This window comes from Anolis carolinensis, chromosome 1 (genome assembly GCF_035594765.1).
Source record: "Anolis carolinensis isolate JA03-04 chromosome 1, rAnoCar3.1.pri, whole genome shotgun sequence".
NCBI classification, from domain to species: Eukaryota; Metazoa; Chordata; class Lepidosauria; order Squamata; family Dactyloidae; genus Anolis; species Anolis carolinensis.
In genome coordinates this window covers 286,219,313-286,236,525 of record NC_085841.1, presented here as the reverse complement: position 1 = coordinate 286,236,525, position 17,213 = coordinate 286,219,313, and the positions used below count along the sequence as shown (strand labels likewise).

Sequence of the window (17,213 nt, the reverse complement as noted above, 5' to 3'; positions counted from 1 at the left end):
CAATCTCACTCTGGCCTTGTATTTCCAACTCTTTGTCTTTTTCCATGTGTTTATTGATTCTTTCCTACCAGCTTTCCAGTCTGACTCCTACATTCTGCCAACTTCCTTCAGTTGGGCTTGGGCTGTGCTGAGACTGTCTCCTGCCCCTGTTCCCCAGCTCTGCCTGGACACGTCTGCACTGTTTTCTGTGGGCTCATCTGCCTATATCAGACTGGTTGCTGGGAGCCAAAGAGCCATCTACATGGGGATGTATGAATAAATGAGCTCAGTAGCAGTGATTGGGGTGCCCCTATCATTAGGCAGAAGGAAGCTTCAGGCAGCAGGTGCTGGGAGGTGGCAGTAAGGTGTTGGAGGGAAGCTGTATGTCATGTGTTCTTTCATCTACCCCATAATCCAGTTTATTAGTCTCCTTCATGATGGATGATGTTGTACCCTTGCTGGTGTTGAGGAAATATTCAGGTGCTAGTCAGTATTTGTATGTGAAATGGGTAGGGTGGGGGTCCATTTTGTTCTTTGCCTCCTACAGTAAAATGTCTTCATTTAGTGCTGGCAGATAATCCCTCTGTCTTTTCCTTCTTTCTATCTTCATCTTAATAGAGGATCAAATGTGTACTATGTTTTTTTGGTTTGTTATTGAAGACACATATCCACATCAAAGTATCTCATGTGATGATGGAACTGATTGCCGTGCGTAAGTTGCCTTTTAAAGTGAAAGGTTGGTTTGTTCATTTCTAACAGAAGTTCGCAATGCTCTCTTTAATGCACAGGCTTCTGTCTGTGTGCAGACTCACATTGGCTTCCAGCAATAATGTCAGCTAACCGACATGCTTCATGGGCAAAATGTAAGTGCTTATTTATTAATGTCTCATCAACATGTGTCTCTACTTTCTGGCAACTTGCTTTACCAGTTTCAGTGTTCAAAGCAGAAGGTACAGTTTTTCTTCATTTCTTTTTGAAAATCCCTCATCTGCCAGGAGGCAGATGAAAACTCAGAATAGTTTTTGTCTTTTTAAGTGCCTTTTTTTTTGCTAATGAGAAATAGTAGTACTAGGTAAGCAGAAATTCGTTAGATTCTGTTAAACTAAATTTGGACGTCTGATTAGTTTATGGTTCTTTCTTTTCTAAAGGGTTCTTCTCCAGTATTCTGTGTTTGCTGTTAACTTTTATGTTCAACTAGCTTTGTTGATGTTGCTATTATGCTGTTTTTCATCATCTGGTGAATGATGTCTCTGCTTGTTTTCAATATGTTTTCTTTCAGTAATATAACCAAATCCCTGTAATTACAGAATTTATATCTGCAGCTTGACTTACCCAGGCCTCAGGACAAATGATCTTTCTAGGAATTTGCTAGGTTCTCCAGTGCAATTCTATAGTATACTTCCCTTGGGGGTTACCATAGAGCTGTGCTGGAAGACTAGAAAATTTCTAGAGATGATGTCTCTTAGGAATCTCTAGATCCTCCAGGACAACTCTATTGTATGCTGGGGGAAAGATCAAGCAAATTAATAACATTCAGTTGTATTCTTGGTTTCGGGTAAACACAATCTGGCCAGGAATGTATTTGCCCCTTGGATATGCAGGTCCTAGTATATATCACTAAACCAGACAGTAGGGCACCTACTTGATGACATAAATACCCAGTGGCCTCAAAAGGTATCTGTCCATTTATCCATCTGTTTACACACACACACACGCAATGAATAAGCTATTTATGTAATTAAATCTTGTTTTAAAGTAGTGGTTCCCATCCTTTGATCTTCTAGGTATTTGGGTATAGCTGACATATAATTGACATACTTTTCTGTTAGCAGGGGCAATGATGTTGCCTGCTTCACAGCTCAGATGCACCAGTCTCTCAAAACTTCGCTACAAATTTCACATTATTTTCAGTGTGTGCAGATAGAAATGGCTTTTTTATTGCATTGTCATTCTTGTAATTCAAGGTATTGGAGACATTTGGGTTTGAACAAGCAATTAAGAGCTATCCTGCTTTTATTGTAGATTTAAACTGTTAGAATTGGTTTATTGACATGAATTGAGAAACAATTGTTTCCATTTTTTGCCATTGCTTGGAAGATTGGCTATGGGGGCTGTTAGAAGCCCCTGCACTTCAGAATATATGCGTACACCATGGTTTTAGAGCCACACAGCCAAAGATTTCTCCCTTAACCTACTACATAATGGTTTGTGATTCTTTTTATTTTAACTAGATAGATTGAAGATGGGATCTTAAGCATACAAAACATGTAGCTTTATCTGACATTTGGTTTCTCTAGTGATAAAACCTGGTAAAATGCCATTGATAAATTCAGAATAGAGGTTCCATTGCTGCTTATAGAGTTTTTGTACAGTATAGACTTCCAAAATAGCTGCCCATTGAAAATTAGCTTGTTGAAAACCTGTCTTGTTTAATACCACCTACCAAGACATGTAAGCTTCATTGTTCCTCAACTTACATCTGTAGTACAAACCACACCTGTGGTTTACTTTACGGCTATAGTGGGGGAATATTTGTCCTCCAGATATTATTGCATCACAACTCTCATGTGTACAATGCAGAATAGCTAATGGTGAAGAATAATAGGTTCTTCTAGGAATACTTGGAGGCTCATATGTTCTACTTGACCTAATATATGGCATTGCTGAATCCTGATAAAATATATATGGTGAATTCTCAACACTGAGAGTTATGATGTTTTACTCCAAATGCATTAGCATTTTCCAAGGTTTATCGCAGATGACAAAATGAAATGATTCTATACATTGTAGTATTTAGCATAGTTTGCTCTCATAAACATGACCTTTGATTCTAAAGTACAAAATTTTAGTAAGACATATTTTTTTCACTTTGGGGGTAATGATCAGTTTTGTATGTTTATTGAGACCAAAGTCTGTTTGAGTAAACAGAAGTGAATGGAACAAGGTGACATACTGCCAGGTGTACCAAAAGATAGGATTGCAACAAAGGGTGCGGACACTTAGTTGCCTTATTTATTCCTCTATTTATTTACTTTAATACTTCTATCCCATCCTTTACCATGGAATCTCAATTTGAAACATATTCAGACTAAAACATATGTAATTTGAACAAGTTAGAAACATATTATACATAGTCATAGTGAAAACCACCTTATAAGAAACAATTAAGACTACTTAAAAACAGCAACAATTCAAAACCATGTACATGAAGACTTGATATTCATTAGTTCTCAAGGAGTTTAACAAAAAGTCATAGCTTGTCCTTGGTCATTGCAACAGAACCAAAAAGATCATTTTTCAAGTGTTACCTGCTGTAAGTCCTTGAACAAATCTGTCTCTTCGACTCATAGGTGGTTGTAGCCTAGTGCCAAAAAGAAAACAAGAAAGAAAATCAAACAGCAAGCCACAACCCGGTGGAATGATAGCAGAGGATCACCTGACCTTTTTTGCTTATCGCTGGCGATCACAGGCAAACATCAGCAGACAGTTTAAATTGCAGAGCTGGCAAGCTCCTAGTTGGAGCGACAATATGCAGAAAACTAAATGCACTACTGTCTAGGAACATAAAAACTTCACTGTTTGGCAGGAGTGAATGGGAAGGAATGGAGCCTTCCAGCTTGTTGAAACTGTTACATGCCATTAGGTGTACTGTAAACTATCCTGTGCTGAATCTTTGACATAGACAATAAGGCTAAGAATTAGAGATGCTTCATTACTATTGGTGGGGAGATAGAGAGTGTTACACTGCATAAATAGGAGGTACAGCATAACAAGAGTATAAATAAAGACCTGTTCCTAATGAAACTATCTAGGAAGGAAGTATGGAGAAGGTGTATGACTGAAAGAAAGCAATAAAAAGGTAAGTGTTTCGGGCATTCATAATCCATTGCAAGACAGAAATAGACTCTTCCCTGCCATGTTTTCCCTAGAAGCATACCGATTTCCCATTTATAATAATATATTTTGTAGAGTGGTATTGATGTTAAAACCCCGATACTTTGTAAAGACATTTTGGGACATTAACATTGAAATCTTCCATGTACTTGTCATTTTCATGAGGAGTTCTGCTAAGGTCTAAAAGAATGAACACTCACTACTTTGAGTATTAAATCAGCACAATTACTTTTGTTGTGTGCCTTTGAGTTCACAGCTATCATATAATAGGATTTCCATTGGCCAGATGTATACAAAAAAGGGTTGCATTGCATTTCTCTAAGCCCAAGAAAATGTGGCTTGCCCAGGGTCACCTTGTGGAGACTTTAACCCAAATCTCCAAACATTCAAATCAGTAGGCTACACTCACTGGTTTCCTAACAAGGCACGCCCATAGAAGAGCATGGATATCATACAATATAGGGACCAGGAAGAGTGGAGTTTGTATTCCTGCTAAGTCTTGTAATGTATTGAGTGGTTCCATATTAATCATTATGATCTGTTAGCCTACCCCATAAAAGTAGGAAAACATATATATTTGCTTCCTTGATCTTTTTAAAAGAGGAGGACAATGGAGAAGAAAAAGAGGATGAAGGGAAATACCTTGGCTGGAAAACTTTAGCAAAATAGGACCATGCCCCCCCCCCCCCAAATAAAATACATATTTTAGCCATTTCCATTTTTAGAGTGAATGCATGATTTTGTGCATATGAAATATACTGCATGCCTTGAGGGATGAATTCTTTACAATTTTTTCTCAAAGTAAACAAAGAGTAATTTTAGAAATTTTATTCCCACTATAAGAAAGTCTTTGAAAACCTAAGTTTTTGGAGAATATTCAGAATTTAGGGCTTATTGTGTACATAATTCATTCATGATTACGTAGTGCAAGAAGCGACGTTTTGCTTGAGTCTGATATTTATTGGAATGAATCCAGTTTTTTGTATTGAATTTCTTTAAATAAAATCAGTATTTGCCTCTTTCAAAATATAATATTTTGCAAACTGTTGTCACTTTAAGATTCTTCCAAGTCTTCATACTTATGTCCATGTAATATTAAGAATATGTTGCTTGTTTCAGGATCTCTGGTGCCACATATTTTTTGAGTTTGAGATTTGAGAGCCACTGACTCTCATTGTTTAACCCATACTGGTGACAGACTGAATACACAGACACTTCACTGTGAATGTAGCTTTGAAATAAATATGGACATTCTTCTGTATAAAATTGGACTGCATATGTCACCATTACTAAAAAAGACCTCTTTAGACCCATCTGTATGTAACAACTACAGACCAATTTCCAACCTCCCATTTTTGGGCAAGGTTCTGGAGCGGGTGGTTGCCACGCAGCTCCAGGAGTTCCTCGATGACACTGATTTTCTGGACCGCTCGCAGTCTGGCTTCAGGCCTGGGCACAGCACCGAGACGGCTTTGGTCGCCTTGGTGGATGACCTCAGCAGGGAGCTGGACAGGGGGAGTGTGACCCTGCTGGTTCTCTTGGACATCTCAGCGGCTTTCGATACCATCAACCATGGTATCCTTCTGGGGAGGCTCTCTGGGATGGGGCTCGGTGGCATGGTTCTGCTGTGGCTCCAGTCCTTCCTGGAGGGTTGTTCCCAGATGGTGAAGCTGGGGGACACCTGCTCGGACCCCTGGCCATTGACCTGTGGGGTCCCGCAAGGGTCTATTCTATCCCCCATGCTATTCAACATCTACATGAAACCGCTGGGAGAGGTCATCCGGAGTTTTGGAGGGCGTTGCCATCTCTACGCAGATGACACACAAATCCACTACTCGTTTCCATCTGAATCCAAGGAAGCCCCTCGGATGCTGAACCAGTGCCTGGCCGCTGTGGCGGACTGGATGAGGAGGAACAAACTGAGGATCAATCCTGACAAGACAGAGGCCCTCCTGGTCAGTCGCGCGTCGGATCGGGGTATTGGGTGGCAGCCTGTGCTGGATGGGGTTGCACTCCCCCTGAAATCACAGGTCCGCAGTTTGGGGGTCCTCCTGGACTCAGCGCTGACGCTTGAGGCACAGGGCCTTTGCACAACTCAAACTTGTGCGCCAACTGCGACCATACCTTGTGAAGTCTGACTTGACCATGGTGGTCCATGCCTTAGTTACCTCTAGACTGGACTACTGTAATGCGCTCTACGTGGGGCTTCCCTTGAAGACAGCCCGGAAACTACAATTGGTCCAGCGCTCGGCTGCCAGGTTAATTACAGGGGCGAGTTACAGGGAGAGATCTACTCCCCTGTTCAAGGAGCTCCACTGGCTGCCTTTTATTTTCCGGTCCCAATTCAAGGTGTATACCATCACATATAAAGCCCTAAACGGTTTGGGACCCACCTACCTTTGTGACCGTATCTCCTATCACAAGCCTACACGATCCCTTCGTTCATCAGGGGAAGCTCTCCTGTCCCCACTCCCGATATCCCAGACCCGCCTTGTGGGAACAAGGGAGAGGGCCTTTTCAGCTGTGGCCCCCCGATTGTGGAATTCTCTGCCCGCTGAGATTAGGCAAGCCCCCACACTAGCAGCCTTCAAGAAAGACTTGAAAATATGGTTCTTTCGCTGTGCTCTTGGAGAGTAACCATTTTATATTTCTTTTCTGTTGCTCCCTCTAATATCTATCCTCCAGAATACCCCACTCCCTTATGACCCTGTTCGCTGTGGTTTTTATTTTTATGTCTTTCTCACCCCGAGTTTTAACTTAATGTTCATGTGGTCTGCCCTTGTTTTTATTGTCTTCTTGTTTTATTTTGTAATGGATATTATTTACTGTATTGCTTATTGTATTGTGTTGTGCTGTTCTTTTATATGCTGTTTACATTGTATTGTTTTGGGCATGGCCCCATGTAAGCCGCCCCGAGTCCCCGTTGGGGAGATGGTGGCGGGGTATAAATAAAGTTTTTATTATTATTATTATTATTACAGTGTTGGCTTAAATTGTTAATTAGCAGGGGGTCTGTAAATGGACAAGGATTAATTGTTCTAAAGAGAAGCTGCTAAGCTGTTTTAAAATTGTGTTTATTTTGCTTTTTAAAATAAAGAAATCTTTTAAAAAGTGGGAAAGAACACTATTAATATTTTCCCCTCGCAAATAGCAGAACACTTTATCATTTCATCTTTTTCCAGGCTGCAATCTCTGGTGTGATTTGCGCCCTGCAGTCATTTGGCAACCATAAGAGCCATGTTGCTGCCTACAAAGAACCCAACAGGCAGTATCATTTCTTACTGATCTTTGGAGAGAAGCTGAAGACTCCCTGTGTAAACCCACCTGCTCCTAGTCATGTAATTTGTGAGGTTATTAGGTTCTAATCCTGATGCAGCTGACAGATCATCAGGATACCTTTGAGACCCAGCCCATTAAGTGGGACAACATCCAGCTTTCTTGCTTGGCTTACTCCTTTTAGGATTAAGCTAATATTCTTTTTAAATTAATCATTGCGTACTGATTCCTATTGTACTTTTTAAAAAGTATTAAGGTTAGAAAATGGAAACATGTAGATGAATAAAACTGCACAATATGCAGAAAGTAAACAGGAAAATATTTCACTTCCATAACACTTGAACCAGCATTATACATTGTGGTATAGTAGTTTGAGTTTTGGATTAGGACTCTGGAAGATTAGGGTTCATGTCCTCATTCAGCCATAGACATTTATTGAGTGACCTAGGACAAGTAAAAAAGAGGCAATGGTTTTGCTTCCAAACTCTTTCTTGTAATATCCCAGGTTTCCCTCAATCCATTGTGGTCTTTTTCCATGTTTCCCATTGATCATGTGTCACATCTAGTCTCAGACAATGTTTGGGAGGAGGGAGGAGGAGGAGCAGGCTTGTTTTCTGCTGCCCTGCAGACTAGGACGCGGAACAATGGCTTCAAACTACAGGAAAGGAGATTCCACCTGAACATCAGGAAGAACTTCCTCACTGTGAGGGCTGTTCGGCAGTGGAACTCTCTCCCCTGGGCTGTGGTGGAGGCTCCTTCTTTGGAGGCTTTTAAACAGAGGCTGGATGGCCATCTGTCGGGGGTGCTTTGAATGCGATTTTCTGCTTCTTGGCAGGGGTTTGGACTGGATGGCCCATGAGGTCTCTTCCAACTCTGCGATTCTATGATTCTAAATTTTAAACTATTGTTCAGGATTTCTTCTCAAAGTGCTTTACCAATATTATACTACTTAAACATTGGGATCATTTTCTTTCAATGCGTTTTTATTTCCTTCGCTTAATCTCTGTTGAATCTGTTGTTCTGAGAATAGCTGCCATTCTTCTTGTTGGAAGCTGTTTTAGCTAGAATAACAAAATCACACTGCCAAGGAGAGGTACATTTCATTTGCTTAAATACTGGTTTAGTTTATTTTCACCTGAAGAATGTAAATAAAAAGCCCTTTAAAGTGCTGGAAATTCTCTGGAAATACTTCATAATGAAGAAAATGTCTTGTAGATCTCAAAAAATAATCAGAAAGGGTAGGAATAGACCCCCTGGAGGCATTCTTAATAGAAAAGAAACCATCAATGTGTAGCTGCTTCATGTCTCTTTCAGAATACCAGTATGTGTGTGTGAATATTACTTATATTTTTTTCAGATGTCAGACTGATTCTATTTTGAGAAATCTGTCCCATTTATCACAAAGAATTGTCTGTTACATAGTTTACCTTTTTGCTTAACTGCTTTATCTGAGGGTTGTTGTATGTTTTCCGGGCTGTATGGCCATGTTCCAGAATTATTCTCTCCTGATGTTTCACCCACATCTATGGCAGGCATCCTCAGAGGTTGTGAGATATGCAGAAACTAAGCAAGGAAGGTTGATATATATCTGTGGAAAGTCCAGGGTGAGAGAAGAACTCTTGTCAGTTGGGGGCCAGTGTGAATGTTGTAGTTAATCACCTTAATTAGCATTGGATAGCTTCATCTCCTGTCTTCTTCCTTCCTGGGGGCATCCTTTGTTCAGAGTCGTTAGCTACCCCTGGTTGATTCATGTCTGGAACTGTTTTCAGAATGTTGCTTCTTATTTACTGGTCTGATTTTTGAATTTTTTAATAGTGGTAGCCAGATTTTGTTAATTGTCATGGTTTCCTTCTTTCTGTTGAAGTTGTCCACATGCTTCTCTATATAGTCTGACATGATAGTTTTTGGAGTGGTCAAGCATTTCTGTGTTCTCAAATAATATACTGTGTCCAGGTTGGTTCATCAAGTGCTCTGCTATGACTGATTTCTCTGGTTGAGTTAGTCTGCAGTGCCTTTCATGTTCTTTGACTCGTGTTTGGGCAATGCTGTGTCTGGTGGTCCCTATGTAGACTTGTCCACAGCTGCATGATATACAGTAGACTCCTGCAGAGGTGAGAGGATCCCTCTTGTCCTTCGCTGACCGTAGCATTTGTTGGATTTTCTTTGTGGGTCTGTAGATAGTTTGTAGGTTGTGTTTCTTCATCAGTCTGCCTATGCGGTCAGTGGTTCCTTGATGTATGGTAAGAACACCTTTCCTCTGGGTGGATCTTTGTCTTTACTCTCCTGGCTTGTTCTTGACCTCACAGCTCTTCTGATGCCCATGGTGGAGTATCCATTGGCCTGTAGAGCCCAGTTTAGGTGGTTTAGTTCACCTTGGAGGAGGTGAGGTTCGCAGATTCTTTGTGCACGGTCTGTCAGGGCTTTGATTGTGCTTCTTTTTTGACTTGGGTGATGGTTGGAGTTTTTATGAAGGTATCTATCTGTGTGTGAAGGTTTTCTGCTTTATCTGACTTTTTAATCCTGCTTGCAGAGGATTTTGCCAACAGTATGTCAAGGGCATTCATCTGTTTTTTGTTCTTAGATTTACCAGCAGTAAAGTGATCCATTTCAATAATAATCATGATGGGTGGACCTTTTAATCAATTGTTAAATGGTGTGTCAACATATAAGTAGACCTTAATAGTCAATGAGTCTCCTCTAGTCAGACTAACCACAGGATAGTCATAATAAACAACATATGGTTGTCATATACAGGGTGTTTGAAAAAGAACTCCCTAGTTTTAATGTGTTTTAACTTAAAACTAGGGAGTTCTTTTTCAAACACCCTGTATATTATTTTCATGGAATGGACTTCTGTTCTTTTATTTTAAGGTCATATAGAATCTGAACCATTCTCAGCCAAAAATAATAAAAATACAATGCTTCATGAGACACGCTAAATCACTTCTTCTCCTTCCCTCCTTTTTTTTTTTTTTTTGAAAAACAGGTAGCGCCAGTTGTTGAAGGATGTGCACTGCCTTGAGCCCCAAGGCCCGAGGCCCTGGCCTCTCCGACATGCACCAGTATAGCCAGTGGCTGGCTAGCAGACATGAGGCTAATTTGTTACCAATGAAGGAGGATTTGGCTCTATGGTTGACAAACCTGCTGGGTAAGATTGTTTTTCAACACTGTTATTATTGTTAGATGTTTTTACAGGTAATTCAATTTCTTATTTGTTTCTCAAACACAAGTAGGAAGACTTGCTCTCAATAAATTGTTAACCTGCCGAAATCTGTATCTTCTCCTTCCTTTCAGCACCTTTCTTAGCCTGTAAACATATTATTACCCTAATCCTAATGTGGCAGCACATTATAGGATTGCCAGCTCAGCAGTATCCAGTTCACTGAGGTTTCAGGGCCCAAAACCTGAGATTTGGGGACAGATCATTTTGCTGTCACAGGAGTGAATTCTGTGATGTCATTAGATTAGAGCTCACAATGGCAAAGATATGGGCTAAGCAAAGGTTGGAAGGTTGTTCTATATCAGCTGACTGTGGAAAGAGCAATCGAGATACATGGACCCTGGCTAACTAAAAAAAAGGCAATCCAAGAGAGAACCCCACTCCCCACAAGACCTTTGTAAAATTGTATTTATTTATTTATTGCTGGGCAGGCGGACAGTAAAGTGTACCTAGTTGCTGTAGCAGTTGCTGGTATTTCTTCTAGGGTTCATAAATCTCATGACCTTTATTTACAGCCCACATAAGATGCGGAATTTCTTTTTAAAAGATCCTGCATTGCTTCTGGGTCTTAAAGCGCACAGCTGGCTGTCAGAAATGTTTTTCCCCAGGCCCTGTACTGCTGATGTTAGGCTTCTACATCAAGAAGGGTAATGAATTGTGCTCATTCATAGTTCTATTTACTGTTCTGCTCTAAATGTCCAAGGGTATTTCTCTCACCAGTATCTCTCCTTACTTCTGTCCTTTGGTGCACTGTGATCACACAAGTCCAGCGCATATCAAATACCTTCACACTCAGCCAGAGGACTCTGACACCAGCTTGGATACATGGAGATTGATGCACAGCCTTTAAAGCTATCTGAAATCAAACACCCTCCTCCTCTTCCTCCAGTGTGCAGAGACATGTCTCCTTGTCTGGTGAAGCACAGCTGAGCTGTTGTGGCTTGGTAACCCTAAATATACATGCTCTGATATTTATGTAGGCAATAGCCAAGAGGTGTCATGTGCTGCTTATATACTGCCACTACCACAATTCCTCATGTTCCATATTGAAGCACCTGCCTCGGACATCTTGAAACAGGGATGCCCTACCATTAGGCAAAGTGATATGGCTGTCTTAAGCAGGAGATTTTGAGTGTCATGAAAGGACTGAAAATGGTTAGTTATTTAATTTGTTGTATTTCTGTCCAGGCACAGGGCAAGAATTATGAGTCTTTTTGTTCCAAAATAACTTTGCCAGCTTGACTTGAATTGTTCATCATTTATTGCAGCAATAAAATGTCTTAGTTCAGAATTGTCCTCAGGCATCTTCCCTCTGTGCTATATTCCTCAAAGCAGTCTATCATTTTTCTGCTTCTCACAATTTCAACACTGTTTTCTTACTTCTACAGTATGGAGCAGAATATGCATTGCTGCAAACCTATGAATTGATTTTCACAATTTAAACTTGCAACAAATGGTTACTACGTCTTTTCTCTGCTGTTCGGTCAGCCATTTCTTCCATTCTGTTCACTGCTTCCTCAGTTTGCTTTTCCAGTTGTTACTTAACAGGTTGATACTAATCATGCTAAGCCCTCTTGTTTAGTGGTTACTGTACTTTGCTTTGCCACTGAATTGTTTTTTAAAGATGTAAAAATATGTGGGGGGTTGTTGTACTTCTTTAAAACATCACACAATTTTAGCTACACATGTGTTGCCAATATCAGTTGAGTTCACTGTTAGAGGGACTGATATATCAGATGTTTCACATCACTTCAGAAACTAGACATTGTATGCCACAATAGATTACATATAGACTGAACAATTTACATATAGTTCTATGTGAGAGCAAGGGATTTAAGTTATGACCATCATTTCCCCATAGATTTTAATTTAACCTAAGTACAAACAAATTTGAATCCAATCTGATTTATTTTATATTTGCTATGAAAACTGAATCCATTCATTTCTGAATAAAGAATGCAGATATGTTTGAAACCTCAAATGCTTCTTTTTGTGGCATTATCTGGGCATCTGTGTAGATCTGATTGTCTCCAAATTGGCCTAAGATACTGAGGTGTCCTAGTGTGATAAATGCATGTAATATTTTGTATGTTAGTCAAAACAGGTACATGTTTAAGTGTAACTCCAGATGTATATATGTATACACACACACACACACACACACACACACACACACACACACACACGAGCTTTGGATTGCATAGGGAAGGTTTAACACCCCCATGGGGTTTGTTTTGTTCAGAAGACTTCACCTCACTTGTCTCTGTGATAACTGGATTTTGAAAAATTTGGCTTGTTGTGGAAATAAGGTCTTGTGATAAAGCTTTAGTGGAAACACCTTTTCTCCATGATAATAACTGTTTAAGGAGTGAATTTTTCTTCCTAGGGGTAAAGTTATAATAATAATAATAGCTTTATTCTTGTATCCCACCCCATCTCCCTGAAGGGACTTGAGGTGGCTCACATGGGGACCAGGCCAAAAATACACCACAAAATACAACAACAAGGTACATTTAAAACATAGTAAAGGTAAAAGTTTCCCCTGACGTTAAGTCCAGTCATGTCTGACTCTGGGGGTTGGTGCTCATCTCCATTTCTAACCCGAAGAGCCGGCATTGTCCGTAGACACCTCCAATCTCATGTGGCCGGCATGACTGCATGGAGTGCCGTTACCTTCCCGCCGGAGCAGTACCTATTGATCTACTCACTTTCGAACTGCTAGGTTGGCAGAAACTGGAGCTAACAGTGGGCGTCACTCCGCTCCCGGGATATGAACCTGGGACCTTTCGGTCTGCAAGTTCAGCAGCTCAGTGCTTTAACACACTTCGACACAGGGGCGAAACATATAACATGTAAAATTAAAGACCTATAAAATACAATAAAAACATACAATAACCAGCAGCCTTCCAGGTGCTGTGAGCATAATCAGGATTGGAGGTGAGGGAGCAAGATTTGTTTATGTGCAATATCTCTCACTTCCTGTTGTCTCAACCCCATTCTTAACTATGAGTCATATGCAAGTCAGATGTTTGTAACTCTGAGACTGCGTGTATTACAATTGGATAACATATATAAAAATTTTGAACTCTTAACTCTCTCTCTCTCTCTCTCTCTCTCACACACACACACACACACACACCTGATAGTATGAATCCTGGCTTATTGGTGTCAATATTTTAGGGACCTACACTTTAGATACTTGCACAAGAGGCACAACTCCCCCCCCCCAACAACAACACAAATAGGCTGTAAATGTGTTCTTAATAATAACACAAAGGCCTTGTCCACACCAGGTTAGCTCAATGGAGTAGCCCTTGATTTAGCACATATGTGCTGAACCTGGGGCTGTTGTCTGGAACTGTTGTCTGGAACTGCATTTGCCACACTGAGCTGTTGTCACTTATGTGTAACCACCACCATTCATAGTAGCCATGGAAGTCTGTCCAATACCTGGCGGTTTTGATTATCACTTCTATTGAAGGGTGTCTTTTGAGTACTTTTGAAAGCAATAGATATTACTCTCATGTCAGAGGCTGTATTTTCCAAATGTCTATGTGGCAGAATCGGTGTATGAGCAAAGCACTATAGCCATTGATACACTCTTAAAGTATAGAGAGTTAAAGCCAGTGTTAATCCTATTTAGCATACACAATTTCAAATGAATGGGACTTGCATTTGATGTGACTAGCCTACATCTCATTCCTGTCAGTGGCTCTCCTGTAAGTGAGATGCTCATTAGATTTAGATCAAAACTGTGAATTGTCAGATTTATACATTGCTCAGTTTAGCAAAATATTTGTACCTCTTTTGAATACACATTTTTAAATTATTGGGAATTAGCCTCTTTACATTATAAAATATGAAACAGAAATAGAAGTGTGAGAAAGAATATTTCATTCATATTTCATTATAAATCTTCAGATTTACCTATATCATTGTACATTTCCCACTTGCTACCTGCCAGATTTGTTGGATTAGAACTCCTCTTATTCTTCACCAGAGTGGCCTTGAACTCATTAAAATTCATTGACCAAATCTTTGGCTTTGCAATAGCAACAAACAATTATTATTGTTGTTGTTTGTTGAAATTAAGTATGTCCCAAAGCACTGAGGATATCATAGTCTTGCCAATATTCCTTTAATGATTTCCCTAAACCCTCGTACTCCCAACAATACATCTTTGAAATCTCAAATTTATTTGATTTTTTGCTGATTTAGAGAAAATAGTTAAGTAGTTTGAAGGTAGTATTTTGCAGCTGAAGCTAATATAAAAATCATATCATGAGTTATGTGGTATGATGGCACAGTGTGCCATTATGATATTTATTTTTATGTCAGGAGTGATTTGAGAAACTGCAAGTCTCTTCTGGTGTGAGAGAATTGGCTGTCTGTAAGAAAGTTGCCCAGGGGATGCCTGGATGTTTGATGTTTTACCATCCTTGTGGGAGGCTTCTCTCATGTCCCTGCATGGGGAGCTGGAGCTGACAGAAGGAGTTCACCTGCTCTCCCTGAATTTGAACCACTGACCTGTCAGTCAACAATAGCTTAATGAAAATATGCCGTTTGAGCCTAGAGGAATAAGTTGTTCTTGTTCTGATTACTTTTCGGTAACTAACTGGAAGCTAACTCATACCTTCATTGCTCTTTTAATTCATATTTCTAGTCTTATTCTTTGGAACAGAACATGGGGAAGGCAGTCAGTTCCGTATTGTAAGGTACGGTAGTCCTGGAAGATAGATACTTAGCATGAGATAAACACCAGTGACTTTTTACACCACATCACTATAATACTATGGATGAATCTCATGGGGTCCTAGGATTTGCAGTTCAGGGAGAGGTATTTAGAATTATCAGCCAGAGATATCCAGTGGTTCCCCAAATTACATATTCCAGGATGCCATTGGATTCACCATGGTGGTTAAAGCAGAAGAATAGCACAATAATTGCATAAAATTATAAAGTCCCCAATTCAGCAAATGGTGGACTCTTATTCACTGATGTTTTTAAAACAGAAATTGGAAAACTGTTTCATGGAATTGATTGAACTATGACAAGGGTGAGCTAGATGGCCTATGGATGTCCTTCCAATTCTGCTTCTAGGAAGCATCACAGTCCCAATGCAAAAAAAAATAAATAAAAACCCTATGATTCTACAATTATGCTTTTGCTAGTTGATAACAATTCTCTAGGCAACCAAATAAATATTTTCCAGTTTATAATGGCCGAAATCCTATTGGTGACATACATGTGCTTTATGTTTGCCTGAGTCCTTTTATGATTATCATGTAAGGAGATGGTAAATAGCTCCATGCATAATGCCCCCTCCCACACACATACATCCCAAAAGTCTGCTGTGTAGGACCAGGCAATGCATAGGTTCCTCAGACATTCCATGACATGGAAAGGTTATGTTGCACCCCAAGGCAGCGTGAGCACTGGAAACCTAACAGAGGCCAATTATCATATAATATCTTTATTAAAACAATTATAAATTCAGGAATGAATAAGTGGAAAGGATGAGTGAGCAATAGTCCTTTATAAAAAGGTATGAATTAGTCCAAAGAATTGAAGAGAAATGTTCAATATTATTGTCCAAAGTCCAGAAACCGAAACACGCTCAAAACTGTTGGAAAATTCTTGAGCGGGGAAAACAACAAGGAAGCAAGAGTGAATAACAAGGTCCAAAGTCACTAAGAAGTCTTTGATATCAAGGCAGGAATGAGACAAAGCTAAAACCAATCTTGATTCAGGAACAACACAAGGAAGTGAATTTACTCCGGTTCTAGGAACAGGAAACTTGGCTTGGTGAAATCAGGAAACTAGAGTCAGTGAACTGTTCTCAGGAAATCGCTACGTTGACACCGTAAAGTGTTCACAGTGTAGGGCACTTTTATGAAACTTAGATTTGATCACAGTGAAGGAAAGCCAAACTCCCCAGAGGTTCCCAAGGGAATCTTCTCTCCATTATCCCCTCGAGATGCCAAACGTTGACTCCTTCAGAGCCCTTGTTTTTCTGATATCTGGCGATGCAGAAACTCCCTTCTGTTAAAGGATACATTCCCTGGGGAACTCGGGACATCTGGTTCAGCCACGGGAGTAATATTTTCAGTATCTCTCCCAATTAAGGAAGCATCCGAGCTATCAACAGCTGGGCTCTGTAATTGGAAGGAGCTCTGCGGATTAGGCAAAAAGTCAGAATAAGCTTCATCCTGGTCAAAGTTCATTTCTGAATCAGGTTCACAAACCAAAGGTGGCTGAGGTATGACAGGTTACAGGATGTTTGGAACTAGCCATCTTCAGCTGGAGCAGAGAAAAATTGTTTCCTCTCAGACTTCCAGCACACTGGATTACAATTTCTCTTTAAAAAGGATCTGTGTGGGTGGGTTGCTCCTTTTTTGTCTTGGAGAAAACAGGTGGCTCTTCAGTGTCCTGCATCTTCACTCACCTGCCTTTCCAAGCAGTCTGACAGAATTGGACTAGCAAAGCATTATTCTCCACACCAGATGATGAAGGATATTTAAAATACAACAAATATAAAAGCCACTGGGAAGACAGGACTTGTTAGCAATCCAGAGTATTTCACTGAAAGTCACATGTATGTCTGTTTGCCTTTTAGAAAGATGTTATGGTGTGCACTTTGTACACACCATTTTGCACCTAGAAACAGTTTTGTTCTTTTAAAGATAGCAGAGAAGAGCTAGGTACATACATCAGTAGGTGAGGTCTTCAAAAAAATCCTGCTCCCATCATGACAGTTTTTCTGCAGTCTAGAAAGGGAGTTCTCGGGGAAGTAGGTCATCCTTTTCAAAGTGAAGGGAGAAAGGTCTTATCTTTTGGTGGATAT

The 17,213-nt window shown here is 40.1% G+C and overlaps 1 protein-coding gene across 1 annotated transcript in view; it reads left to right on the top strand.

The window, feature by feature from the left end:
• The window catches only part of gas2 (growth arrest specific 2), a 162,634-nt gene that overhangs the window by 15,457 nt on the left and 129,964 nt on the right, over nucleotides 1–17,213 (top strand). The window contains exon 2 of the mRNA XM_062967780.1: nucleotides 10,136–10,297. Within this exon, the coding sequence (XP_062823850.1) occupies nucleotides 10,156–10,297 (142 nt within the window). The 5' untranslated portion in view covers nucleotides 10,136–10,155. The remainder of the gene's footprint in view (nucleotides 1–10,135; nucleotides 10,298–17,213) is intronic.